The sequence below is a fragment of the Euleptes europaea genome, chromosome 16, assembly GCF_029931775.1.
Source record: "Euleptes europaea isolate rEulEur1 chromosome 16, rEulEur1.hap1, whole genome shotgun sequence".
Taxonomy (NCBI): Eukaryota; Metazoa; Chordata; class Lepidosauria; order Squamata; family Sphaerodactylidae; genus Euleptes; species Euleptes europaea.
In genome coordinates, this window is record NC_079327.1 from 44,473,651 (window position 1) to 44,501,266 (window position 27,616).

The following is a 27,616-nucleotide window of genomic DNA, read 5'->3' on the forward strand; positions in this document are numbered from 1 at the left end:
ATTTATTAATAATAATGCATTTATTTTCCTATATACATTTTAAATATGGAACAAAATCAGACAGTAGTTCTACGATAAATCTAAATAATAAAAATGACAGTAGATCAAATAATTCAGTGCTGAACATATGATGAACACAAACTATGGAAGTTCGCTCAAAAGAAATATGCTCAATAACATCTATCGGATCGGTTGATGATGTAGAACTATTTTCTTTTGCATTTCCGAAACGATGGATGATGACTATCCTGCTGCAACAAGCAGACCAGATTCTTGTTTGACAGTCATGATGGATATAGGTCTTTTCAGCAACCCTTTGAAGAACAAGGATAATCTGTTGCAGCAGACATCTAAAGCCAGATGGTAACGTCTTCGCACTCCCACTCACCTTCTTCATAATGAATACAGATTGGATTTTTAAAAATTAGTTATGTCGCCCATATCCCACGATTATTATAGTTGAATAGCTAGTGGTAGACAGCTACTTTGCAAAACAGAGAGTGCATGTTTTGTGCAAGGGTAACAAAAGCTCGATCAAGGGGTTTCTTTGCTTTGAGACCCATGAGGGCCTCGTCCTCCTCTGAAACAGCGACAGTGCCTTGAACACACTGGCCTAGAAGTTGGGCACGTTCTCGCCTGGAATGGGCATTTGTCTTCACAACTGTTTAAGACAACAGAAAAGATGATATGATCAGTAAACAGTTCTGCATCACAGAATAGGAACCGGGAGTGATTAAAAAAAAAAAGCAACAACAACCATGTAATCCAAACCTGTTTCATAAAGCCAGGCCATCTTCACACCACCCTGCCACCTCCCCTATATTAGTACTTGTATTGTTCCCTTGAGCTATTTCAGGATGGGAAAATGGCACCATTTGGAAATGCTTAAACACCAACACCACCCTTCATGTTTTGCTCCTGATCTGAATTAGGACACCCACACACCTGATGTTTAGAGGAAAAATATGGGATCATATTTATCAAAATATCAGATCCATGGAACTCCCAGCTTCACAGCTACTTGAGCATTAAGTTTCTCCATGAGAAAGTGGCCCCGTTTTTTTAAAAAAGATCAATCATTCTGGGACAACTTCCTGAAATGTTCTTTATCTTGCTATTGTTCCTTTACTTCAAACTTTGTGGGGGTTTTTTTCTACCCAGACTGTGATTTTAGATATTGCTTTACATTTGCACAGGTTAGTCCACCATCCAGAAATTAGTAAGCATAGCTGTACAGAAAATGCAAGAAAAATTACACCAAGATGTTGAGAAACCAACGTTAAGAATAAAGGTGACGCTGTTAGTGTGAGCTAAGTCTGCCCAACTCCTGCTGGACTGCAGTATGGATGCAAATCGGGCTTTTCCGCATGGTTAGTTTGTCAGTTCTGGCCCCATATGGCTTTGTTTATCCCCTGAACCCACATTTTTATGCCTTTCACTTTGTTTTTTTTCCTCTGGGTTTTTTCCAATTCTTTCAAGGCCACTTTTACCCCAATGTTTTTCTGGAAGCCAATTTTGAGTCTGCTTTTTTCTCATTTGTAATATTTCTGTCCATTTTTTTTGTCCTGCCCATCTTCACCCACCTTTAGCCCACTGTTGTGGTCAAACCACTCCCTCTTTCTGTCCCCCACTCTGAAGATGAGTGATTTTTCTTGTTCTTTTTTAAACAACACTGAAATATTGATATATCACTGAAGCATTGTAACAACAGGCTTAAGAGGTGATTTTAATTCCCAGCTTTCATTTAAAAATAAGTAATTCTCTAGCCCGTTGTTAAACAAAACGGTTAACTGAGCAAGTCTATCTTATCCTCACTCAAGCCTCATCGTTCAGCATGAACTCCAAGCTTGAGTTGGGGGTGGATCCATCAGGTATACTGGTGGGGACTGAACAGGCTGTTGCTGTTTTTGAACGGAAATGCAAGGAATTGCTTACCTGCAAGTTTCTGGATTAAACGTCTTATGTTTCTGAAAGCAGCTTTCCTGGTTCTCTGTGCACAAGTAGCAACTGCAGTTCTCTTTGTTCTGAAATAAATTGCCCGGGCACTTCCATTTACAGACGCACTCACAGTTCTCTTCATCAAAGTCCATATTTGGTGCACACATCGCAAGTTCAGCAAGTGGAGGAAATCCTGGCACAAAAGACACATGTTTTGTAGCCCAGAGGGACAGTGATTTATAAAGTCCTTTCCCACTGAACGCCCCTAAAACGTTGGCAGCCTATCAGTTTGTTAAAGGTCGCAGAAATAGGGAGTAACTCATAGGTATTATCCTGCAGATTTAAAAGAAGTCTTCTACTTAATTTATAAAATGCTCAGTCTACTCAAGGCCTGGAACTCCTAGAATTGGAATTTTCACCAATATATGGCTAGAAACATAATATTGGGATATTCGTATCCCTTCCCCCCCCCCCAAAAAAAAATGCATAGTCAGCATGGAGTCTGGTGGTCAGATGCCTTTTTAAACAAAATTATCTGTTCTGGTTGGCATTTGCTGGGAGCCACTATTTTAGGCATGTCCAAGGGCTCAGGAATATATATTGGGATTTTTGTTTGTTCATTTACTTACTTTGAACAACAGACCCCTTCTGGCATTGTTACCAACTATTCCATCATATTTATATTTTACATTTCCTCCCTGGATTTCATAGCAGTATACATGATTTTTTTTTCTCTCCTCAATTTTATCCTTGTACCAACACTGTGAGATAAATTAGGTGGAGAGAAAGACAAGGTCACCCAGTGAACTTTATGGCTTGGGCGGAGATTGGAATTTGAGTGGCTCCAGTCCTGGTCCAACACAGGAGTGGACTGGGAAGTGAAAATGGCCCTGGAGCAAGCCAGCACTGCAGAACCACTCAGCTCAGTAGGGCTGGAAATGGGCATTAACTTACTAGCTTACCCACTGCATCATCCCCCAAACTAGAAGTGGTTCAAGAATAGGGTTTCCATATGCTAGTTAATGATGGGCAACTCCCCACCAATTAACTGGCATGCCCGCCGCCCCTCAGCTGGCCAGCAGGTGGAAGCAGGCCAGCTGAGGGGGGGGGATTTGCACACGCAGTAGCGCATGGCAAATAATGCCCCTTCTGGGTTTACCCTGGAAGCGATGGGGATGCTCTAGCACATCTCTCAAAAAACTCTATGGAAACCATAGAGGGGTGTACTAGAGCGTTCCTGACACTTCCAGGGCAAACCTGGAAGGGACATTATTGTGAGCGCAGATTGCTTCCCTCCCCACTACAAGCAAGCTCCCACCGGTAGCAGGTAAGGACCTGGCAACCCTATTCAGGAGGAAATAGTTGGTGAGCTGATAGCATCTGCCATTGCTGATGAGGGGTATGGCCCATGTGGCCCCTGAGGCTTAGGCAGAATTGATTGGGCTTGGTTCTGCTTGGTTTGGCCACCAGTGGCTCCGTACAGCAGTGGCCCACTGGCAAATTTCCCTGTAAGTTAAATGGCCAACTCGTTGTGCTCCAACACTCCCTCTAACCTCTACACCACATTCACTGTTGAGCTTATTTTGAATATTGTCTCACAAACCTCTATTGAATGTGCTGTCAGTTAAAAAAATGGGTTTGCTATTTTGCACAGAGAATCATTTTTCAAGAAATTAGTCCCTTTGAACGTGCAGAACTAGGTCATTAATGGTCTGAACTGTACCTGAGGAAGGACATCCAATGACAATTTCAGCTGATGGGCAGGTTCATCAAAGAGCACCCTTAAGACTAGTCTCAGACATTTAAGGCTTTAAAACACATTGAATTGTGCCCAGAAGCAGACTGAAAGCAAGTGAAGCTCTTGACATGCTTGAAAAATGTGCTCATTGTAATAACTTCCGGTTAGCAATTTGACCGCTATATTCTGGATTAGCTGAAATTGCCAAATATGGCAGACCTATGTGTAACATATCATAGTAACCAAACATAGATATCATTAAAACATGGATAAACTGTGGCAAGTTTGTCCAAAAGTGGCCACAGTTAGCACACCAACCAATGTTGGCAGATGGTGCTTCAAGCTATGAGTATCACCGGTGAATCCACAAACAATGCAAGATCTAATATTACTCTCGAGCTGCAAACCTGATATTTTAGAGAAGTGCAACCTTGCATCAGTTGAACGCCAGCTTCAAATTTACTGTGCTTAACCTATCTCATTACCAACTCCAAGCTCCTGTTCAGAACATCCACTGCCTTGGGAAAAGTGCCACCAAGTCATAGCCGACTTACAGCGACCTCATAAGGTTTTCAAGGCAAGAGATAAATAGAGGTGGTTTGCCATTGCCTGTCTCTGCATAGCAACTTTGGACTTTCTTGTGGTCTCCCATCTAAGTACTAACGAGGGTTGACCCTGCTTAACTTCCAAGATGAGATTGGGCTAGTGCGGGCCATCCAGGTCAGGGCTTCACTGACTTACTGAGATTAAATGAAAAGGAGAAACAGCATTGAATATTATCCACTTACTGATGAGACTTCACCCAAAATTTCCAGATGACTTTTCCAGCTAGAGAAAATAAAGGCCTGTGGAACTCCATAGCATAAATGCCATGCCACTGTCTTCTAGCACCACTATCCAAAATACACCTGCCATAGTGTAGCTGATGGAACACAATTCTTCCAACTCCTAACTCCACTAGATAATAAATCAATGCTCAATTTTATTCAACCTACAGGACTGCACTCCCCCAGTCTATCTCCTGGCACAGATCATGTCCCAGTGGGAACAAGGCAGTTTAAGTCCCAAATTGGACCAGAAACCAGATTGAAATGGGTCTAGATCAGGAGTGACAAATTCATTTGTTAGGAGGGCCGGATATGACATAAATGTCACTTGGTTGGGCCGGGCCGTGTGAATCAAACAAACAAGCAAGCAAACAAACAAATAAATAAATACCATAAAATGTAATGCCAGATACTAAAGATACAAACTTTATAAAAGACGCTGGCAAAGTCAATTAATTGTACTGTTTTTTACTTAACAAACAAGCTTACAATAACATTCTTACAGTATTTTCTTTTATTTAACAGTCTTACTGTTATTGTTTTAAGTATGTTTGTATTTTAAGTGAAAAATAAAGTAAAAATAATATAATTAATTGACTTTGCATGTGTAGTCTATAACGTTTGTATCTCTAATCCCTGGCATTATTATTTTTTTAAAAAAAATTAAACTGGGGGGTGGCTTTCTTGGCTGATGAGCCTATAGCGAACTCACCAGCCCAGATCTGGACCAGGGGTGGGTGCCTTGGCTGACGAGCCCGCAGCGGACTCACTAGCCTAGATCTGGACCAAGAGGGGGATGGGTGCCTTGGCTGGCGAGCCCACAGTGGTCTTGCCAGCCCAGATCTGGACTGGGAGGGTGTGGCTGGTGAGTGCCTTGGCTGGCCCTGGCAAGCCCAGAAAGGGATGGGGGGAGACTGCAGGCTGCACCCCATGGCCACAGCACAAGCCTGGAAAGGGATGGGGGGAGGCCACAGGCTGGGCCCGTGGGGCCGGAGCAGCCCTGGTGAGCCCAGAAAGGGATGGGGGAGGCGGCAGACTGGGGCTGCAGTGGCCCTGGCAAGCCCAGAAAGGGATGAGTGAGGCTGAAGGCTGGGCCTGCGAGGCCGCAGCGGCCCCAGTGAACTTGGAAAGGGACAGGGGAGAGGGCCGGAGAAAAGCCTCTGCAGGCCGCATCTGGCCTGCGGGCCGCATATTTGACACCCCTGGTCTACATAATCCACATCAGAAAGGTCCGTGGCTGCATATCCTGCTTGAATTCCCCAACAGGGATACTAGCAACTGGCCAACAGAAGTATTATTAGGGTCCTGGGAGCATTTTTTTAATAAGTGGTCTGAGGATATCTGCTTTGCGAGGGCATCTGTCAAGAAGGCATGAACCGTAGAGACTGATGGTTACAGTATTTTTTACTACCCGTTTGGCAGATTTATTCTTTTGCTGCAAAATAGAAGTTACTGAGAAAGGGAGGGGGGAATTCCTTCAATGTCCACCTATTCCAGTTTTATGACATTCTCATTTGAGCTGGTCCAAATTTCCATTCTCAATATAAATAATAATGTGACTATATAAATGAGTAAGAGTAAACACTTCCACATTTATTCAGGTCAAAAGGATTTAGACTTAGGATAGTTGCCATGGAGCCAAGGAGCTGGTTTATTTTCCTCAGAACAAAATGTAAATGACCTCATCTCTTCCTAAATAAGTAATAGGAAGTCGCTTTATAATTATACTTTGAACATTAATTCTGATGCTTTCTTGGTCTGGCTTTGAACCTTTCCATCAGTATACAGTTCCTTCAATCTTCCTGGGATTTGTTTGGAGGATGGGTGTAATAAATAGATATCTAAGGTCATTATAGAACCTTTAAAGCTTGTATTCTGACTATGTGGTCAGTTTCTCCTTTTTATGGCTCCTGTACCTTATCTGACAGGCATAAACCATACAAGCACATCTTTTTCCAGCAAGCAGAAGCTGTGTTGAAGGAAGCTTCACCTAGTAATTTCTACTTGTCTTAAAGGCACAGGACACTGTGTAAGTCAAACATGAGCTTGAGTTTCCACCATGTGTTGTGCTGCAGGCAGAGAGTGAGGGACAGAGGTTCAAAGCATAGTCTGTGAAGCAGTCCAAGGTCATTCACGGTTCAGGCAGAGTCTAAGATACCAACACAGGCAAGAGCAGTTCAAGGCATGAGGCAGGGTCAGTCCAAGAGATCAGGATGCCAGGAATCCGAAGTATAACAGGGAGACAAAGCCAATACACAAGGAGGTTGGTGACGAGTTGCTTGCACAACAGCCAAGCCTACTTGATGGCTTAAATAGACCTGGGGTGAACCAGCTATTGCTCATTACCCTGTCTCACCATTCCATGCCTAGTGAAGCTCATTAGTCCCATCACTGTCATCAGGGAGTGTTCTTCGTTGGGCTTGTAGTCTAGCACCCCTTCTTCAATCTTGTAGCTGTGCCCAGAGTCTTTTGCGCTTCTGCTCCAGTGGCTTTGTGGGGCTCTCTGGTGACACTGCCTGTGGCCTTGGGGGGGGGGGCCTCTGGTGACACTGCCTATGGCTGGACTTCTGACACAGGTGAGTCCCCCACACTGGGTGGCTGTAGACACGGGGAGGACCTGCTTGCCTGAGGCTGCTCTGTCTGTGGCTGCTCAGCCTTCTGCTGCTCCTCTTTTTCACTGCCTTCTGCTTCAAGATCTTCTTCGTCTGAGGAAGCCACAACAGGCTGACCCATGACACCATGTCTGGTATTGTATTCTGAGTTTTATCCCTTTTAGTGCTCCTGCCTCACTGGAAAGCATGCTACCCACAAACCTCCCAACATAGTTGCCATTTTGTGTGAATAGGGCAATGCATGCATTTTCCAGCTTCAACATTTTGAACCCTGCCCTCAAAAATCTGGGTTTCTGGTCACACATACTGAAACAGGAAAATATACCCTATTTATACAAAATGGCGAACATTCTCCCCTTGCATGCAATTGGATCACCAAAATCATAGTGACTGAACATGGCTCTTGTTTCCTCTTTACCCATTTCCAATCAGGAAAGATAAAGTAGCTTCCAGGGTTCAGTCTTTTTTTGGGTTCTATACCCCTTTGTGTACGGTCATTTATGCATGGTCGCTTTAACCTCCTTTATTCCCTGTTTCAGCCAGGATCAAAGTAACCCGGGCTGGGGAAAACTGTATGCATTGGCTGGAATGATCAGGGACAAAACTGTGTGCTAGTGGAGGCATGAATACAGAAAAGCAGTCTCCCAAGTTCAAATCAAGCCCCACCCCTTTAAATGCTGCTCTGTAATTGGCTGACTTCGCAGAACTCACCCTGAGAGAAGATTTCCTTCCCTCCAGACCCAACTGCAGCATAAAAAAGCATTTTCAGAACAAAAAAACAAAAAACAGTGCAATCTGAAAGAAGGGGGGGGGGAATCCAAGCCTGGTTTGAAAAAAGCCTTTCTTTTGCTCAGAAAGAGCTCTGAGGTAGCAGGAAGCACTTGAATCCCTGCCTCTTTACACACTGCTTCGTGATTGGCTGTGAGAGAAGCCAATCTTCTGTGGTTCCCGTTTGGCTCTCTGCATGCTGCCTTGAAGAGGGATTTAGAAAAGGGTGGGGCGAAGCTCCACCCGAGAAAGGTGTATGCTCGCTCAGTGATTCCGGAATGAGCCAGGATGAACGGTTTAATTCGGGCCAAAAGAGGAATGGGAAAAACCAGGTTCATTTTGCGTTGAAACAGGGTTGAGCCAACAAGGAATGAGGTTATGTGCACACAGAAAAATTTCATCCTGGCTGAAACAGGGAATAAAGGAGGTTAAAGCGACCATACATAAATAGCCTACGTCTCTCTCAGGGCCAGTTCTAACAACTGCTCCTTTACATGGAAGTGTTGCTTCTGCTGATTTGCAACCGCTAATGCCACAAATGGAGGAGGTTGAATGAAGGCCAATGGTGCTGGCATGTCAGCATGAGAAACATCTACCATGCACAGGATGGCTGAGAGAATCATTCTTCTGGGAGCATATTGTAGGAGGAGGAGGAAGGCGGGGGAAGCTTGCCATACACTGCTTCCATCAAAGGAAGGAATAACTGGCAATGGCAGCAATAGACAGGATCCATATGTCTGGTATCTCCCAAAGACCAATTCTCTCAGCAGCCTGGTGCAATACGTAGGTAATGATAATAAAATGAGTAACTACACTGAGGAGAAAAAAACCACAAATTGTTAGGGCAAGGTAAACTATTGATATAGAATTTAAATGTACTTTTTCACAGTTGGTGAATATATAGTAGTAGGTATACCTTCTCTTCTGCTGGGATGATCTTCATCTTCAACACATTCACATTTATTGCTGTCCCATATCCAGCCATTGAGACACATTTTTTTTAAATGAGAACAACTGAGAAGAAACAAAATGCAGATTTTAAGAAAACCTTGAGAAAGTAAATCAAATATAAATATGGTAATAAACGAGCCAACTGGGTGAAAGTCAGCATGCAGTTAGTTTGTTGGACTGGGTTCTGGGACAACCAGGTTCGAATCCCCACTCTACCATGGAAGCTCGCTGGATGAGCTTGGGCTAGTCACACATACTCAACCTAACCTACCTCTCAAGGTTGTTGTGAGGATAAAACGGAGGAGAGGAGAATTATGTAAACCACCTTGGGTCCCCATTGGGGAGAAAGGTGGGATACAAATGAAGTAAATAAATAAAATAAATTTGTTGACTAATCAAAGGAAGCGGACTGATGGTCAGTTCCATAAATTGGTTCAGAGAGTTTGTTGAGAGACTTCTATATTTAGGTGCAAGTTAAAAACATGTCCAACTTTAAAATTGTACAACAAAAAGGCTCATTAACATCAAAGGAACAATTCAAGGAATTACATTTGCAAAGCAATTAAGCTAGGGCCACAAACTACATTCTTTCTGCCTGCTGTTTCTTAATTTGCCACAGCTGTCTATGTTGAATTAGATTTTTTTTCTTTGCAAATATTAAAGATGCCATGGTAATTAAAAACTGCTGCTAAAAGAGCCTGTCCATAGATAATGTAACATAGTTTACCTTGTCAAAGTAATCTTAGCACATTCCTCTGAATAAAAAATATATACGATATCACACAATATTAAGGATTCAGTAGCCTTCACATAATGTATGGACAATCCTAGAAAAGCTTCATGGTTAATTTTTTTAAGAGGCAGGGGTATAAAAAGCATGGAGGGGAGAACTATCTTTCTTACCGATCCTCCTGTGAATACTGGACAGATCTTCTTATGATGGAATATGGTTGGCGCTGAGCATTTGATAAACACTTACAACCTGTGTGGTTTGCAATGTTGACTTGAATTGGGTCAGGCACATTTGTCAAAGGAACTGAAATCTCAAAGAGCTAGAAAGTTGAAACACAGTATTAATTTCTATTATTAATTCAGTTATTAGCCTGTCCACTCCCTAAAACACACATTTTTCAGCTTTGGAGAAGGAAAATGAAGGCCTGTATCCCTTATTAAAATTATGAGTGTTCTTCGATACTACTACTGAAGACATGCCATGGAGGAGTAGCGTTGCCAGGTCCCCCCTGGCCATTGGTGGGGGATGGGGGGTAGGGTTGCCAGAACCAGGTTGGAAAATTCTTGGAGATATGGGGATGGAGCTTGGGAAAGACAGGGACCTCAGTAGGGTACAATGCCATAGAGTCCACCCTCCAAAGGATCCATTTTCTTCAGGGGAACTGATCTCTGTAGTCTGGAGATGAATGGTAATCCCATGGGATCCCTGTGTCCCACCTGGAGACTGGCATCCCTATAGAGGAAGGCCTTCTGTTAGCAGCCTGTGCTCTGCTACATTACTTCCAGGGGGAACCTGGACATGACAGAGGGTAGCCCTGGGAATTGCTGGAAACTCTATGGTTCTCAGAGATTCCTAGAACCACCGTACATCACTTCTGGGTTCTCACTTCTGACGTAGCGGCTCACAGCACATCACGGCCCCCCATTGACCGCACCCTGAACCTCCCACCAGTTGCCAGATAATAAGAGACTTGAGCCTCTGAGAAGCTGCAATCCCACAGCTGCCTGATGTGCCTCTCTCACATGGTCTTAACTGGGTGAAGACATGTCTCTCCTTCACATTTTACTATATTTAGTGCTGCAAACACTACTAGTGTACACTACTGTCCAAATCAGTAGTTATTTCATATTTTTCATGGCCCTGAAATGGTGTTTCACCAGCATTACACTATTGGGCTTTCTCAGCTATTCTTTTTTCTCTATGATAAAACCACAGATTTTTTCCAGCGATTCCTAGCGTTACACTATGCCCCTTCTGGGTTTTCCCAGAAATGATGTAGCAGTGCACAGGATGTTGTGCCCACCCCCACCCCCGGTCCCCATGCCCGAACCTTCCACCAGTTGCCAGGCACAGCCTGTCTTCTAAAAAGGCACAGCCTGGCAACTTGGTGGAAGGTTCAGGCATGGGGACCTGGGGGTGGGCACAACATCCCGTACACAGGACGTCCTGTGCCCAGCCTGGCAACTTCATGCAACAGAGACCTGAGCTTCTGGGAAGATGCAACCAGCCACCATTACCTGGGGTGCCTCTCTCACATGTTCTTAACAGGCTGAATACTATGTCTGCCCTTCAGAGTTTTCGAGGTTTAGTGCTACAAACACTAGTGTGCACGTGGCTGATGAGCCATGGCCTCCTTGTATTGCCTTGAGCAAGTCACTGACACCTTCTTGTGGGTTATCCGGGCTGTGTAACCGTGGTCTTGGTACACAGCCCGGATAACCCACAAGAACCAATGAACTCTGACCGTGAAAGCCTTCGACAATATTTTCACTAACACCTTGTTTCTATTACCCAGTTATAATGGTAATAATCCCCCACAAAGGGTATTTCAGTGAAATAATTATTTCATAGTGAAATAATGAAAAAGTATAGCAACCATGTATCCCATGCAAATTCAACCCCCCCCCCTTGAGCCATGGCGTACTTCTTTGAGCCTCATGTTTCCTTTGTGTCAAGGTGGTACAATCACAGAGGAACAGGAAATGTTTGAATACCATTTTGGAAACATAAGAAGTACTTGAGTTCACGCAGCTCAGGCTCTCTTCGTTGCAGCAGCCGCCACATCTGTAAACGTTCACACAAGGAGGCTTGAAGAATTTGTTGGTGGTGGTGCCCAGCTCCTTTGCAACATCTACGCAGGTCTCTCTTGGCACACACTGAGTTCTTTGCCACTCTTCATCTATAACTGGAGAATACACAGTTGTTCTAAAAGTGCAGTAGTCACAACTGGATTCACAGTTGCATCAGCACACCACTGAGCCTGCTACAACTGTGTTAGAAAGGACAGCGCACTGCCATTAATATACAAACAACATTGATTTGCAAATCTTAAAACAAATCTCTACGGGTAACATAATGATACCATTTTCCTCCTTAACCTTTCTGTACCTTACAGGGAAGTCTGTGGAACCCAAACAGAATTGAAACGGGGTTGTGCCAGAAATTGCCTTGTCAGCGTGGCCAGCCCCCATGCAGGTACAGCATTGCTGTAGGAACTACCATCTTTTATTAAACAATGCTGGCATGACAAGTGATCCAAGCTGAGGTTGACCACAGCCAGGAATAACACTGGCCTGGCCTGTCTTCTAAAAAGGCCTGATATGGTTTGATGAGGCCCTAAGCTATTGAAGGTAATGGGACCCTTTATATGTCCAGCTGTCCTTTGTGAACAACAAATTGTCGCTGGTTTTTTGTGTGTGTGTGTGTGTTGAATATATGCTATACGGTAATTTATGGACCTAATCGGTATCTAAAGCCATTTGCACATCACAAAATATGCATTGTATCAAAGTAATTGTTGAACTGAAATACAATTAAGAAGACGGGGCCCATTACTTACGTCATAGGAGCCTACACAACACAAAACACTGTTGCTGCATGTAGGTTTTATTTTATTTGTTTTTTATCTTATATTTTGGAAATGAACATCCAGGTTTTTTTTTCCTTTAAATTTTTTTGGGGGACCCCAAGAGAGTGGGGCCCTAAGCTATAGCTTGTTTAGCTTATACATAAATCCGGCACATATCGTATGTGGCAGGTGGCAGCTTCAACAGCATCTTTACGCCCAGACACAGAGAAGGAGCAACCACAGCCCATCACTGGTTTGTGAACTGGATCTGAGACATTATTCTTTTCACAATGCTGGGCTTTCCTTCCTCTAGACCGTTCCCACCCACCCATGTCCAAGATAATGAGGTGTTTTATATCAGGACACTCCTCATAAAAACAGGAATTTAAATGTTTGTTTTACAGCCTATTTATTTCTGGGTTGTTGGCAAGTTCTGTGTGTTTACAAGCTGCTGTTGGCAGATTCTTCAGATGACTACATTGCATGTTTACTCTCTTTTTTAGTGGAAAAAATCCCTATTTAAATCAAATATCTGTTGGGTTGTAATGAATGAGCCAAAAAAAGAAAACAAAAAGCTTTGACCACAAAACCCAAATAACTTTGATCTGGCTCAGAAGCCTTTTTGTCAACACAATCCTGTTTTCCTCACTTCTGTGGGTATCTGTCAATAGGGGGCACTCCCCATATTATACAATACAGATGTGGCATGGGCATCAGATTCTTCAAGTCTAAATAGCTTCTCAGAATGAGTTTCATATATGTCTGACTCTCAGCAGAAATATGAACTCATTTCTCCATCTCAGGTCAGCCCCCTTTCTAAAACTTTACATTTCATTATTATTTTTTGTAAAAAATAAACCTGTGCACTTATTCTTAAGGGACTTTCCAAGTGACCATTTTGCAATGCCATCCTAAAAGGAGTTACACTTTCTAACCCCATTGACTTCAATGGACTTAGAAGAGTGTAACTCTGCTTGGGACAGCACTGCCAAACCATGCAATAAATGCACAGTTCTTCTTTGTTGCTGATGATCTCCAGTGGGGTGTCAGATGTTCCCAACAATAAATTTCACTATTTCATTGGCTGAAGAAATGCCATTGTCCCCTAACAAACACAGCAGCTGTGACCCTGGGAGTAGTGTGGGCATCTACTGAAGGATGCCTGTGGCATCACTGTAATTAAAGATACAATTACTTTTACACCACCGGTGCCATTTTTTGCCATTTAAAAATACTCCTTTTTCTTTTAGAACTCTCTTTAAAGGCTGAGAGCCCCATGCTTGTATCGTTCAAGAGCACCTTGTTATAAACAAACCAATGAAAAAGAGACAAACCTCAGTAAATGTGTATATATTTCATACCCAGGAATAATCCCCAGGCATAATCTCAGGTATTTATAATTAAAATAAGAAACAAAACGGTGTATTTAATTCCTATCAACACATGTTGTGTAGAGGATGTGGAAATCTGAAGTTCATAAACTTTCCACCTACCTTTGAGTATCTCTATATCATAAAAAGCAGCAGCGAATCTTGTGGAGCGATGCGATGCAGATCTGGAGTCCTGGGTGGCCACACTCTTGAGTTTTAGACGGCACTTCCACAGCTTCCAGTCCTCAGAGTGGGTAATTCGAAGGAGTTCTTCCAGACTGGCAGCTTTCCTGATCTGCTGCTCTGACCATTCCAGCGCAGAAAGCGATGGTCTCTGGATGGAAGGAGGAAAACCAAGAGGGCAACAATGGTGGAATGGAAGTCTCCTGCTTATCTAGATCTTGGGAAAAGAGCATTCAAATCTATTGAATGTGCCAATGTAATATATATCCAACTACATCATAATTACATCACATTAGCAGTAAAGAAAAAACTTTGACCAAAAGGAATTGGTTTTTGAAGATTACAATCCTTAGAATTAGTAAAATAACTGGAGGGTCAGGACCCAGATCCAGATATGGCTCACTTTTGCAGACCATCAGCCCAGCGAGCAGGCTTGTCAACATGGGAAGGATTTTATGACATTTCACAGTATAATAAATTTTAACTACCCACTACTGCCCAAAGTCAAAGACTACAGCAGCTATCAGACCATCACATTAATTTCTCACATGAGTAAAGCGAGGCTCAAAATCTTACAACGACCGGTACTATATATGGAACGAGAAATGCCATATGTTCAAGCTGGATTCAGAAAAGGAAGATGCACTGGGGATCACATTGCAAATTTACATTGGTCACTGGAGCATACAAAAGAATTTCAGAAGAAAACCAGCTTGTGTTTCATAGATTACTGCAAAGCTTTTGACTGTGTGGATCATGAAAAGCTTTGGTTGGTTTTAAAAGAAATGGGTGTGTCACAGCATCTGATTGTTTTGATTTTTCACCTGCACTGCAGACAAGAGGCTACTCTTTGGACAGAATATGGAGAAACAGAATAGTTTCCAATTGGCAAAAGTGTCAGACAAGGATGTACTTTATCTCCCTATCTGTTCAATCTACATGCAGAACATATCATAAAGAAAGCTGGATTAGATTTAGATGAAGATGGAATGATAATTGGTGCAAGGAACATTAACAATTTGAGATATGCCAATGATACTACATTACTGGCAGAAAATCGTGAAGGCTTGAAATGACTACTGATGAAGGTTAAAACAGAAACTGCTAAAGCAGGATTATAGCTGAACATCAAGACAAAAGTAATGACTACTGGATAATTACACAACTTTAAGGTTGACAATGAAGAAATTGAAATTGCTCAAGGTTTTCAATTCCTTGGCTCCATTGTTACCCACTAGGGGTGTGCAAAAAAAATTGTTTTGGTAAATTTCAGGTTTGGTTTATTAGTCCTTATTTTTTTCAGGAAACCTGAAATAAGCTGAATTCCCATACCGGTAAATATGGGAATTCAGCTTATTTTTGAGTTTCCCGAAAAAATTCAGCCATTCGAGTCCATAGAGACTTTTTGCGGCTCCTGGGGGGGGGGGGTTGCAGGTAGGGCCCCCAAATTTGCAGCATGGCTACAAGGGACTCTCCTTGCAAGACCCCCAAGTTTGTTGAAGACTGGGTCAGGGGTTTGATTTTATGGGGTCTGGAAGAGGTCACCCCCCTCCTCCATACAGAAGCACTGCAAAGTGAGACATTGCAATGCTTCTGTATGGAGGAGGGGGTGACCTCTTCCAGATCCCATAAAATCAGAGCCCCTGCCCCAGTCTTCACCAAACTTGGGGGTTCTTGCAAGGAGAGTCCCTTCAAGCTACCCTGAAAATTTGGGACCTCTACTTCCAAAAATGTCCCCACAGGAGCTTTGGAACAAAATCCCCATAGACTTTAGTGGTGGGAATTTTCAATTAGCCTACTTCCTCTCCACCTTGCGTCTATTTGGTAAGTTATCCTCGAGTCCAGGTAGGCTGCCCCAGCAAGCAAGGAAATAATCACTCACTTTCCTTGCCTGCCACAAGGGGAAATAGCTGATTCCTGATTGGCCGAATATATATTAGGCTTATTCAAGAATTGCCATTTCAGCTCAGCTTTTTAAAAAATTATTTTCGGTGCAGCCCTAGTACCCGACTTAGGTAGCTCATGCCCTGAGGACAAACAAAGCTTTGCCTGGGACAAAGAACCTGATTGCTCTTCCAGTAGCTTGGATAATAGGGTTGAGAAGTATGAGATAATGTCAGGAAGCAAAAAATACCCGTGATTGCTCTGCATAGTTATTAGAATGTGAGTAAATGTCCAAGGATAGGTGTGAGTCATACAGGAAATGGTTTCAACCTCCCCTGAATGCTTGCATCGGATATGCAAAGGATAGCTGGGCTTTGGCTGAACAGCCTCGATTGCTGATGGGATTAAAAGTTCTCACTATCGTCCAGGTGTCTGCTAGGAGCACTTCATTTCGTATGCAAGGGAGGCTTTGCTTTCTCCCATTGCCTGTCAGCCTTTCACGCCCTGAGCCTGGGGAAATGCAAAGTGATGTGTTACTGCCTGCAAGTTCCAAAGTATCACACAGATACAAAGATGGATTTCATATCTGTGCAGCAGTGCCTTGCTTTAGTGTCATCCTTGATCCTATATGCCTTTATGGCATACCAGGTAGCTGGGGCAGTCTGGGCGCTAACACCATCAACAACCAAAAGGGAGACTTAACCAAGAAATCAGAAGGTCATTGAGACTGGGAAGGAGCTGGAAAAGATTATGAATTGTAAGGATGTGTCACTGGCAACCAAGATCAAGTTAATTCATGCCATAATATTCCCCATTATTATCCACAGGTGTGACAGTTGGACAATGAAGAAAGCTGACAGGAAGAAAGTAGATTCCTTTGAAATGTGGTCTTGGAGGAGAGTTTTACAAATACCACGGACTGCCAAAAAGACAGATAAGTGTGTTCTAGATCAAACCAAGCCTGAATTCTTCCTAGAAATTAAAATGACTAAACTGTCATACTTTGGTCACATTATGAGCAAACAAGAGACACTGGAAAAGACAATAATGCTAGAAAGGTTGAAGGCAGCAGGAAAAGAGGAAGACCCAATATGAGATGGATTGACTCAATAAAGGAAGCCACTGGCCTCAGTTTGTAAGACATGAGCAAGGCTGTTAGTGATAGGACATTTTGGAAGACATTGATTCATAGGATCATCATGAGTTGGAAGCAACTTGATGACACTCAGTTACACACTGCACAAATCAATGCACATTGCTTCCATATTTTCCATGGCCCTGAAATGGTGTTTCATCAACACTATAGTGTCAGGCTTTCTTAGAGCGTCTCCTCTCTTTTTCTCAGATATAAATATTCTCAAATTACTTCTAGGATAAATTTGAGTGCTGAATTTGCTTCATGTTGAAACATTCTGCTCTATGAGATGTTCCTGTAGGGTTCAGCTAATGAGTCTGCACACCAGAAATTTTAGGAGAGCTATAATACTGAATGCTGGATGTTAACCAAGCTATTTTTAAAGATTCCTGTCCAGAAGATATATTGTTTCAGCACCACAAAAATATGAATGGTCTAGTCCAAGACATTTATTTGTACTGCATTCCATTTGCTGGGCAGAGTGATCCCAGTGAATCCTAGCTGCAACATAAACCACTTCACTGTGAACATTGCTTGGGAATAGTGGTCAGCTTTTGCAGCCTGTGCCTAGTTCCTTTGATTCAGAACAAAATGGCCACTATTCTAAGAATCAGAACAAAGCAGGCACGGGTTTCCTATTTTCCTGCAAGGGGGAGACATGATCTGTCTTCCTCCTCCAAGGAACCCACAGAGTTTACATGTGGGCAGAGACTCCCTTGGGGAAGGAGAGAGAATTGGAGTGACTGTTCATGGCTCCATACTCTAGGAGATCTTGTGCTTTCCCAAAGAAACCTCCAGTTAGCTGGGTGTTTTGGACTGTTCAAGGGCTGCCATTGGCAGTGGGCACTACGTAGGGGGATCAGGTCTCCTACTATAGAGGGAGACCTTCTACCCTTGGCCTCTGGCTGCTGTCTGGTGCAGCAGGGGGGGAATGGGAGGGAAGTGCCATCATGAAAAGTCATGACATCACTTCCGGCTGCATAAACATCATGTATCACTGGGCCATAGTAGTAATCTCCCAAATCTCTCTGATAAAGCCATAACGTTTTGGAGGATTTCTAGAGTGTCCCAGTGATGCATGACATCACTTCTGGATTGCAACCAGGTCACATTACAGTATTGCTTGACACTGTGCAATGTCCGCCCCACCCCCAAAGCTCCCTGGGGCTGCCATTCATGGGCTGGCAACCCCAGCACTACCTGATGTGAGCCCTTGAAGTTTGACCCTTGCTTGATATAAAGCAACAAAGCACAATCACTTGGGCAGTGCATGTTTGTATAGAGTTTGCTACCCAGTAGATCAGCAGATGCCTAGGAATTGAAGTCTCACAATACCCAGAAGTCTCACAAGGCTAGGGGAGAGGACGGAGGCACTTGTTGAAGGCCATGCCTGTGGGTTATCCCATTTTACCATTACAACCACACTGTGAGGTGGGATAGGCTGAGAGATGGTGATTGATTCAAGGTGACTCAGATCTGGTCTTCAGGGGCAGCATAATGAGGGGCAGAGTGCTAAAGTGGTAGAGTGGAATGTCCTACTTCAGACTACGGGGGGAACTTTATATTGGTCACAGTTTCCCTAGACTGACAGTTCACTGAAAATGGAAAACCAGTATAGCCTATGAAGGGCTAGGCTGGATCTATTTTCCACTGATAGATGCAAAATTTTAATTTGCAGAGAAGTTTTTGCACAAGGGACCATGAAAAATATGGAACTCCTCAAGCTACAGTAGGACTACCTCATAACTTCTTCATCACATTCTACTGCATGTGTGTAGACCAGGTCTCACTGAGCTTCACGGCTCAGCAGGGATTTGGGCATAGCACTCTCTAGTCCTTGTCCACCAGCCTGTTCACTCATTGTGGTGCATATATGGTTTCTTTCCAGAAATAATTCATGTGTGCTAGAGTCTACGCATACTAACTCACTATTCACATGGGGAACCACTGCCAGAAGAGAAGTGCTGAAATGCTTGACCTGCGGACATAAGCCAGCAATAATACTTATCTCTGTGCTATGCAAAGCTTTTCCTGCTGATCTCTACAAATAGGGTTGATGTTAAAAGTTACAAAAGCAAGCCAAGCTGGAGATTTTTATAGCTTCTTGGCAGCGGGGCTTGATGCAATGCATGCAAGGATTTCTGAAAGTACATTGAGGCAGAAGAGTTTTCTGTGCCTGTTGTCACATATGAGGGTCAAAGCATTTCCCCCCCTTAGGTTTGTTTGAACTGCAGATATAAAATTGGTGTTAGTCAGAATGCACATTCACGTAAAATAGTGCAGCAACCAGAGCATGATTTAAGCCTCATGTGAGAAAATACTTTAAGTCAAGAGGAAAAACTGAGTGGGAAAACATGGATGTATTGTTAAGTGGTACTTGAATTTATTTGAACTAAACTAATTACCAGATGCAGAGGATTTTTCATACAAATCAGATTCTTCATATGAAAGCAGAGTATGTCTGCTCTCCACTGGTTCATCCTGTACAACTTGGGTTGTAGATCTGACTCAAAACATTATACTGCATTTTTCTCATGCGTGTAAATGGTCTTACCTCTGTGCTCACACAATGTTGCAATAATTGCTATTCACCTATACGGTAGGTTGTCTGTAATACATTCCTTTATATTATCAACAGATATTTATGCAATGTGACCATGCCTTATCCCATGCTCAATGTGGCTTATAATAATCAGCCAATAAAATGATTAAATATTGTTGCCAACAAAGCACAGATTTAATGTGCATGTGTTGCCCTATGCCTAGAAACAAGGAAGCAGCTATATTTTACATTTTTATTTAAAACATTTTCCTAAGGCAGCAAACATAGTTTGCTTTAAAACCTCCAAAGAAGGAGAAGCCCACCGTGTGATGAGGATGCCCTGTTCCACTGTCAGAAAGTTCTTCCTAAGGTTAGCTGAAAACTCTTTTGATTTAATGTCAACCTACTAATTCTGGTCCAACCTTCTGGGGCAACAGAAAACTAACTCCATCCTCTATATAATGGCCCATCAAATGCTTGAAGATGGCTATCATATCACCTCTCAGTCATCTCCTCTCCAGGCTAAACATACACAGCTCTTTCAACCTTTCCTCATAGGACTTGGTCTCCAGACCTCTCACCATCTTTGTTGCCCTCCTCTGGACAAGTTCCAGCTTGTCAACATCCTTCTTAAACTGCAGTGCCCAAAACTGAACACAATACTCCAAGTGAGGTATACACAGAGCAAAGTGAGACCATCATTTTGTGTGATTTGGACACACACAAAAAGTTTATAACAAAACAAATCACATCAACACATAAATGGGAAGGAGGGTCAATGAGAACCAGTGAGTGAATACCAAACAAAACAGAAATGTCCTCACCCTTTGGCAGAAGACAATGACAAAGGGGATAGACAAATTTCCCTGGAGATGGAATTCCATAGATTTAATGACAAGATCAAGAAGGCTCTTTTTTGGGTTGCCAGCAATCCAACCTCAGACGGGGGGAACTCAGAGCAGGACCTCTAAAATGACCTTAGTAGTTGTGTAGGTTCATATGGGAGTAAGTAGTCCTTAAGGTATGCTAGCCGCAAGCTGTATAGGGCTTTAAAGGTGAATTCCAGTACTTCAAATTGGGGCAGGAAGTAAATTGGGAACCAGTGTAGGTGGAACAAGGCTACAGTGATACTGAAACTGTACCAATTGTAGCTTCTGGACACTCTTAAAAGTGCAGCTCCATGTAGAACACATTGCAGTAGTCCAATCTAGATGTTATCAGGGCATATACCAATCACCAAGACCTTTTTTTGCCCAGGAAAGGCCTTCCAGATTACAGCTTTTAGAATGTCTTTAGGGGCAACCCCATGTAGAATATTTTATAATAATTCAGTTTAGAAGTTAAAGATCCATGTGTCTTAACCTGAGTCTAGAAGATAGGATAGTGAAGAAGGTTCTGCAAGCAACAACACCAACCTGTTTCTCCTAGCAAAGGAGGGTCCAGTAGAATTCCCAAACTTTTCACCTGGTCAAAGTCAACCTTACCCTACCTATAACTACTGAGACAAGCTGTCATTGCATCAACTTTGCCTACCAACTTTGTTCTAAGCTTTGTCCTGATTGTAGTTTTTCACCCTGAACTAGAACTGGGCAAAGAACAAAAAAGGGACCAAATAGTCTTGAGGTTTATTTATATTTTGCTGAACTCTCATGGATTTGGTCCTGAGTCTAGTCCCTCTTTTCATTTTTGAACTAGCAGGCTGGAAATAGTGGCCAGAGCAGCCGCCTCTGATGGCTACATTTATCTATTTATTAAAGCATATATATCCCACCTTTCCTTGTGGTTCAAAGTATTAGGCATGTTCAAAAGATGCAAGATCAGGAAAACAAACCAATAAACCTCCCAACAAATCAGAAAGCATTCTTCAGTGTAAAACTGCAGTTCTTACCCCAAGCTCAGAAGATATGTTCCCCAACCCATTATTGCCTGAGATTATGCCAGTGGATCATATGACAAAATATAAGAAGGATCTTGCTGCGTCAGACCGATGATACATCCAATTTAATAACCAGCTTCCCATAGTGACCAACCAGATATCTTTAGAAGACCAAAAGCATGCCACATAGGCCAAAGCCTCCTTCTTGTTGTAACTCCCAACAGGCACACAGAGGCATACGGTCTTTGAGCATGGCTCTATTTAACCACCATCCCCTTTAAAGCCATCGGTTCTAGTACCCATCATCGTAAACAAAATCCTGGGCAGTCAGTTCCACAAGCTAATGATGCACTGTATGAAAAGATACTTGGTTTGGCCTGAACCTATTACCTACAATCTACATGGGGTGCCTCCAATTTGTAGTATTATGAGAAAATGAGGGGAAATTCTCTCTAGCCATTTCTCCATGCCATAATTTTGTCTGTCTCATGGCCCCCCCCAACATTTTTCTAAACTAAAAAGCCCCTCTTTAGCCTTTCCTGAAAGTGAATGCGCTCCATCCTATTGACCATTTTGGTTCTCCTTTTCTACATCTTTTCCAGCTCTACAATGTTCTTTGAAATGCAGTGACTGTAGCTATAGAGTGTATTCTAAATGAGGCCACACCATATCACTGCACACAAGCGTACTAGTATACTGATGGTTTTATTTTCAACATCCAACAGAACAGGGAAATTTGGATGGTATTTATCTAATACATTTGCCAGTATGGGCCCTGATGTAATTTTTTTTAAATCATGTGTATAAAATCGTCTACCATTTCTTCTGTCAGCTTTCAAACACGACAGGAATCCAGCGTGGCAGAATATTGCAAGTGCCTTAGCATGGCATCTACACAAGGTGCAAGTAGCATTGGTATTACTAAAATGCCTTTGATTTTTTTAAAAAGTACCAAATCTCAGAGATAAAAGGATCTTGCTGGTGACTAATGTAAAGTATTTCATGATGGGATCCCTGAGAGTTGACAGCTACTCGTATTTCCTTAGCTACTATCTTGAGTCTGTTTGCTTAGTCACATCAAGAAAATATAATACAACTGTATTTCTCATATTACATAGGAAAAAAAGGAAGGATTTCTCTCTGCTCATTCTCATGAACAAAAAAGCCTTCTTCGTTCCCCCCGCCCCAACTGACAAGGAAATGAGTCAAGGGTAGATGCACTGTGGGATAATAATATACTTTTATCTGCCTTTGCCGAAGCAAGCTTACCTTTCTTGCATGACTTCCTGGGAAACAACTGCAATTTCTAGGAGAATGATTCACTTATAGGAACCTCATGTTTTATGCATTGCTGCTCGTCATTTTAGCCACAGTGGAGCAACAGATACTAAAAGGCAACAAATGTTTATTGACAGTGTTGATACTTTACAAAGTTCGCTTTACAGTTAAGACAGGAACGCACACTAGTCGTAATTGGAAAGGCAATTCTCAGCAGCCTTGGAGCACTGCCTTGGCTTTATTTCCACTTGCGCATTTATCTCCTGGAGAACGAAAAACAAGTTCTGTGAACTAGCAGGCTTGAAAGATAATTTTTTTTCCCCTGGTTAATCAGGAAGTCTGGACTGGGTTGGCAAGGCCAGCGGCTTGTTTGGACCGGGGCCCATTTGGCAGCCGCCCGATCGCACAGAGCTGGAAATCTAATTCGGTCCCCAGAATGGGCGTTGCTTCGGTTCCTCTCCAGCTTTAATGCTTTTGCAAAACATCCTGCTCCTTTCCTCATAGCAGACGGTGACAGCTCCCCATGCCACATCTGCCCCAGGATGCCCTACTAAGTAGACCTGCTCATGCTTATTTGCTGAAGTACTCTGTACATGATAGAAGTCTCTCTCTCTCTCTCTCTCTTTCAGTATGATGCCAAGTTGGAGATGTACTACAAGTTCTAGCTTTGGTGAAAGGAAAATGTGGGCTGTTTTTTCTTTTGGGTCTGATCAGCTGTTTAGAGTAGACATTCCAACTTCTGTTAACTCCAGTAGAAGAGGATCTTGGATTGTAGGGCCACAATCAGGCCAGATCTTTTCTGACTTCTGTGAGATATAGTTGATATAGTTGTTATATAGTTGTGTGATATAGTTGTTAGTGTATTGATATAGTTGTTAGTGTATAGTTGATATAGTTGTTATATAGCTGTGTGATATAGTTGTTAGTGTATTGGACCCAGGATTCAAACCACACTTGGCTATGAAGCTCACTAGGTGGCACTGAGCCAACCACTCTCTCCCTCTGCCTAACCTTCGTAATGCTTTCATGATGACAAAACAGAAGGGGAGGTTCATATATCCGGAAGGTCGTGGGTTCAATACTTAGCATCTCCAGTTTAAAGAAAGGATCTGGTAGTGGGTGATCTGAAAAACCACTGCTTGAGACCCTGAAGAGCTGCTGCCAGTCAGAGAAAATAATACTGACTTTGAGACACTAATGGTCTAAGTCAATTTCATGTGCTGAATTCTCAGGGACCAGGGTCCTCCCCCATTGGTAATAGGTGCAGAATCTAGCCATTTGTCAATAACACTGGAAGATGCTAAACCTGGGATGCACACTTAGTGACTCAAGAGCCACCTGTGGCTTTTTTGAACACTGTTCTCCAGTGTGGTACTTGCCCCATATTTCAGGAAAGTGGGCAAGACCACTGCCCAGTGGGGCCTGTGGCTGGCAGACTGTACACACCTTGGAACAACCACCAGAGTAATGGGCAAGCTGTAAGCCAGTCTAAGGTGTGGGCCTCAAGCCAGGGACAGGCGTCATTGTGGCTCTTTTGGTTGATGATGCTGTGAATATGGCTCTCCCAGGGCCTCACAGCAAATACCACTGCGTGAAACTCAGGGTTGGAACATGCCTGAGTTGCTCTGCTGCAGATACATTAGATCCCTTCAGAGATCAACTTCACAGGCATGACTGGATTAAGCTAGACAAAGGTCGTTTATGCACGGGAGTTTTTCCTGATGTCCGTTGCTTGCTGGACCCACACCTTCCTGTCGGGAATCTATGCACCAGCAGTCTCCAAACTCAAGTCAAGTCCCCGCCCCTTTAAATGCTGCTTTGTAATTGGGCTTACTCTGTAGAGCTTACTGTGAGAGAAAATCCCCCCCAACCCAATTGCTGCATAAAAATGCTTTTTAAGAACAAAAAACAGAGCAATCTGAAAGGAATGGGGAGGATAAATCCAAGCCTCAGTTCGAAAAAGGCTTTCTTCTGCTCAGAAAGAGCTCCCACGAAGCATTTGAATCCCTGCCTCTTTACATGCTGCTTTGTAATCGGCTGTGGTAGAAACTAAGCTTGCGTGTCCCACGCTTTGCCTTACGAACAGGAATTTCACCCGGGCTGAGCTCAGGGGAGAGGGAAGAATCGGGTTAACAGAGGAACAGGAGGTCCCGTGATTTGTGAGGGCAGGCAGTGAGGTCACCTCCAGTGGATGGAAAACTTATGCATAACTCCAAGGAACAACCGAGACAGATGGGGGTGTGTGCGTGTGAACAAGAGTGAAAGTACCCATGCATAAACGACCAAGGGCTTACACTGAATGGTATTTAAACCCCACAACATCCTGGTCCAATTGCTATGTCTTTCATCTGCTTGCATGTAATACAGAGGCAGATTCTCAGTCTTTGCCTTGCTAAACACATGCCTGCACTTGTTACAGTATTATGAGAAAACACGTTGGGCTGGCTGTGAGTTTTGTGAAGTTCTCCTGAACATGAAACACGACCATTAATTTGTAATATGAAACAGTAAACGCAGTTAGTGTATTCTTCACCGTGGGGTCATTGTAAATGAGACCACTGAAGGGGAAATTCCATGAGAAGGTGCTCCAAGATAACTGCACTATCGAAGGAAAAAACCAGTTAAGTATGGGATCTTCTCTGTAACACACTTAGCATAATTACTAATTAATCCTATTCAGGGATCCATTATTCATAAACTAATAATAATTGGATTTTAGAACAGTCTTCCCCTTATCTGACAGTATCACAGTCAAAGAATGTAGACCAAATTATGTGAAATTATCAAGTAATAGGCATGTTACAAATGAACGGTTTCAAAACTTAAGAGAGATTTAACCAAGATAGTTTTTTTCTTATTCCTTGGATGAAATTTCTTACAGCCCAATTTTGCGTTGAACAAAATCCCATTTTGTTTAGCAGAGATTAAGCTCACATGGGATCTCAGCCTTAATCTTGTTAGAAGTGAGCAACGATAAAGTAAGAAGACTCAGAAGACCAATAAAAAAGAAAACATCTAACACAAAAGTTACATTCTGCCGCAGCATGAAGTAATGAGCACGGGGTGTCTTCTTTCCAACTGACCAACAGTGTTGTGTCTCTCCGCTAGTCCTGGAATACATTTGCCATTCTCTCGAGCTGCACTAATGCCCTGGGGCCTGACTGCTTCACTCTGAAGCCAAGCACTAATCTAATAACAGTTTTGTTTTCGCTAGTGCGGACAGAACAGGATTATCCCATGAAAACACCAAGCCCTTTTTTTCATGCAAAGACCGTACTTTCTATGTAAACACGTGGAAGTTATTCCAAGGAAATGGCATTCTTTTGCTATTTAACTCATTGTTTCAGAACTTTGATGCGAATCATCCTAGCGGTCATAACATTCATTTATTCGCTAACATCTTGGATGAGTCCTAAATCCATTTTTATGACTCGGTTAAGCTTAAGGCCATCAGCGATTCAGGGTTTTTCATGTAACATGTAAAGGAAATGCAGAGTGTGTCAAATAACAAGGAGATCTTTACATAACAAAAAAGCTAACAGAGCATCGAAAGTTTAGGATATAAATTAACTCTAGCAGGTTCTTTCTAGGTTGTATTTGGCAGCAAAGAGTCTGTTTTATTAAAACAGATGGCAATTTGGTCTTATTCCACTGACTAGACAGTTTCACTACTGAAAGCAGAACCTCTCTAGCATATTAATACATGCTAAAATGATGACATAACATTTCAGAGATATAGAAGTTAAACCGTATTAGAAAGGGGGAATCAAGTGTAGTGTAGTGGTTAGTGTTTCAGAACAGGATCTGGGAGACCAAGGTTCAAATCCCCACTCTGCCGTGAAAGCTCACTGTATGAGTTTGTGCCAGTCATATACCCTCAGCCTACCTCCCAGGGTTGTTGTTATCTCCTCCATTTATACTCACAAGAACAATATATGCGGATTTGGGTCCACACTCAGAAGAAAGTGGGGGTATAAAGGATGTAATTATTTAATTAAACAGTAGGAGAAAGAACAGAGGATATTTGGATATTTGGAACAGAAAAGCAAAAACTGGAAACAGTACATTACAGATACTTTCCAAAGCGGATCAGAAAAAGAACAGTTGTGCAACAAGACAGCAAAGACAGGACTAAAAAAAAAAACCCCATGAAACTTGTGTTGTTGTTGTTTTCCAGAAAAAGAAACCTTACAGTTAAGTGCTACAATTGCTCTTAAAGTAGATTAATGGAAGACTAGATTAGAACTCTAGAAAAGCAGTTCTATTTTGTCACTGAAATAAAGTGAATTACTACAAACAGCCATATAATTTGAAATGGTCAAAAACTGTATATGTTTTCATTAAAAAAACCATTCACTAATTAACTCAAGATAAAGCACTTTTCAGCCACCAAGCTTTCAATGGGGTAGCTAGGCATTCACTGAAATCCCCCCACCCCCATTAGAATCATGAAACTTAAAAGTGCTTAACTTTGGCTGGATCAAAGCAAATGGAAAGTTTCCTCTTTGGTTATCTATGTATGCAATTTATACATTGGGTTATAGATTTATGTAGTACACAAGCCCCCCCACCCCCACCCCGGAGAACTTAAAAGATATCATTATAACCCTACAGTCATTTTAGACAGAAGCATCCATTCAGCATCAAAATACACTGGAGCAGAGTCCTAATAAGTTCAAGGAAACTTACCTTTACAGAGCCAAATTGGGAACCTTGCAGCAGATGCAGAAAGGACACCATGAATACATTCACAGCTGCCCACCGCTCGTACATCCTTGTGTTTAAAATCCACACTTCGCTAAACAGTTGATATCATACAGCTTGAGAAGAAATCCGTTTCGAAATGCATTTCTCTATGAACTGTTTATGAAAAACAACAAGCGCACGTCCCGAATTTTCCTCCACGGCTGATAATATGGAATAGTAAACAACT

General features: G+C 42.6%; 1 protein-coding gene across 1 annotated transcript; it reads right to left on the reverse strand.

Moving 5' to 3' along the window:
- Nucleotides 1-431: 431 nt before the first annotated feature.
- On the reverse strand, nt 432-27,529 carry VEGFD (vascular endothelial growth factor D). Its single transcript, XM_056861699.1, has 7 exons — nt 27,373-27,529; nt 13,909-14,119; nt 11,562-11,752; nt 9,738-9,886; nt 8,800-8,897; nt 1,936-2,131; nt 432-661 (listed from the first exon to the last, which is right to left on the reverse strand). Exons 1-7 carry the CDS (start codon nt 27,454-27,456, stop codon nt 535-537), a joined length of 1,056 nt encoding a protein of 351 aa, XP_056717677.1. The 5' UTR covers nt 27,457-27,529; the 3' UTR covers nt 432-534.
- Nucleotides 27,530-27,616: the final 87 nt, after the last annotated feature.

Excerpts from the sequence above, each read along its gene's own strand:
- VEGFD (XM_056861699.1), bottom strand. The coding sequence starts at position 27,456 with ATGTACGAGCGGTGGGCAGCTGTGAATGTATTCATGGTGTCCTTTCTG. Across the intron at positions 8,898-9,737 it reads CAGTATTCACAGGAGGATCG|TTGTTCTCATTTAAAAAAAA; the intron begins GTAAGAAAGATA and ends GTTTCTTCTCAG. Across the intron at positions 2,132-8,799 it reads TCATCCCAGCAGAAGAGAAG|GATTTCCTCCACTTGCTGAA; the intron begins GTATACCTACTA and ends CTTTTGTGCCAG.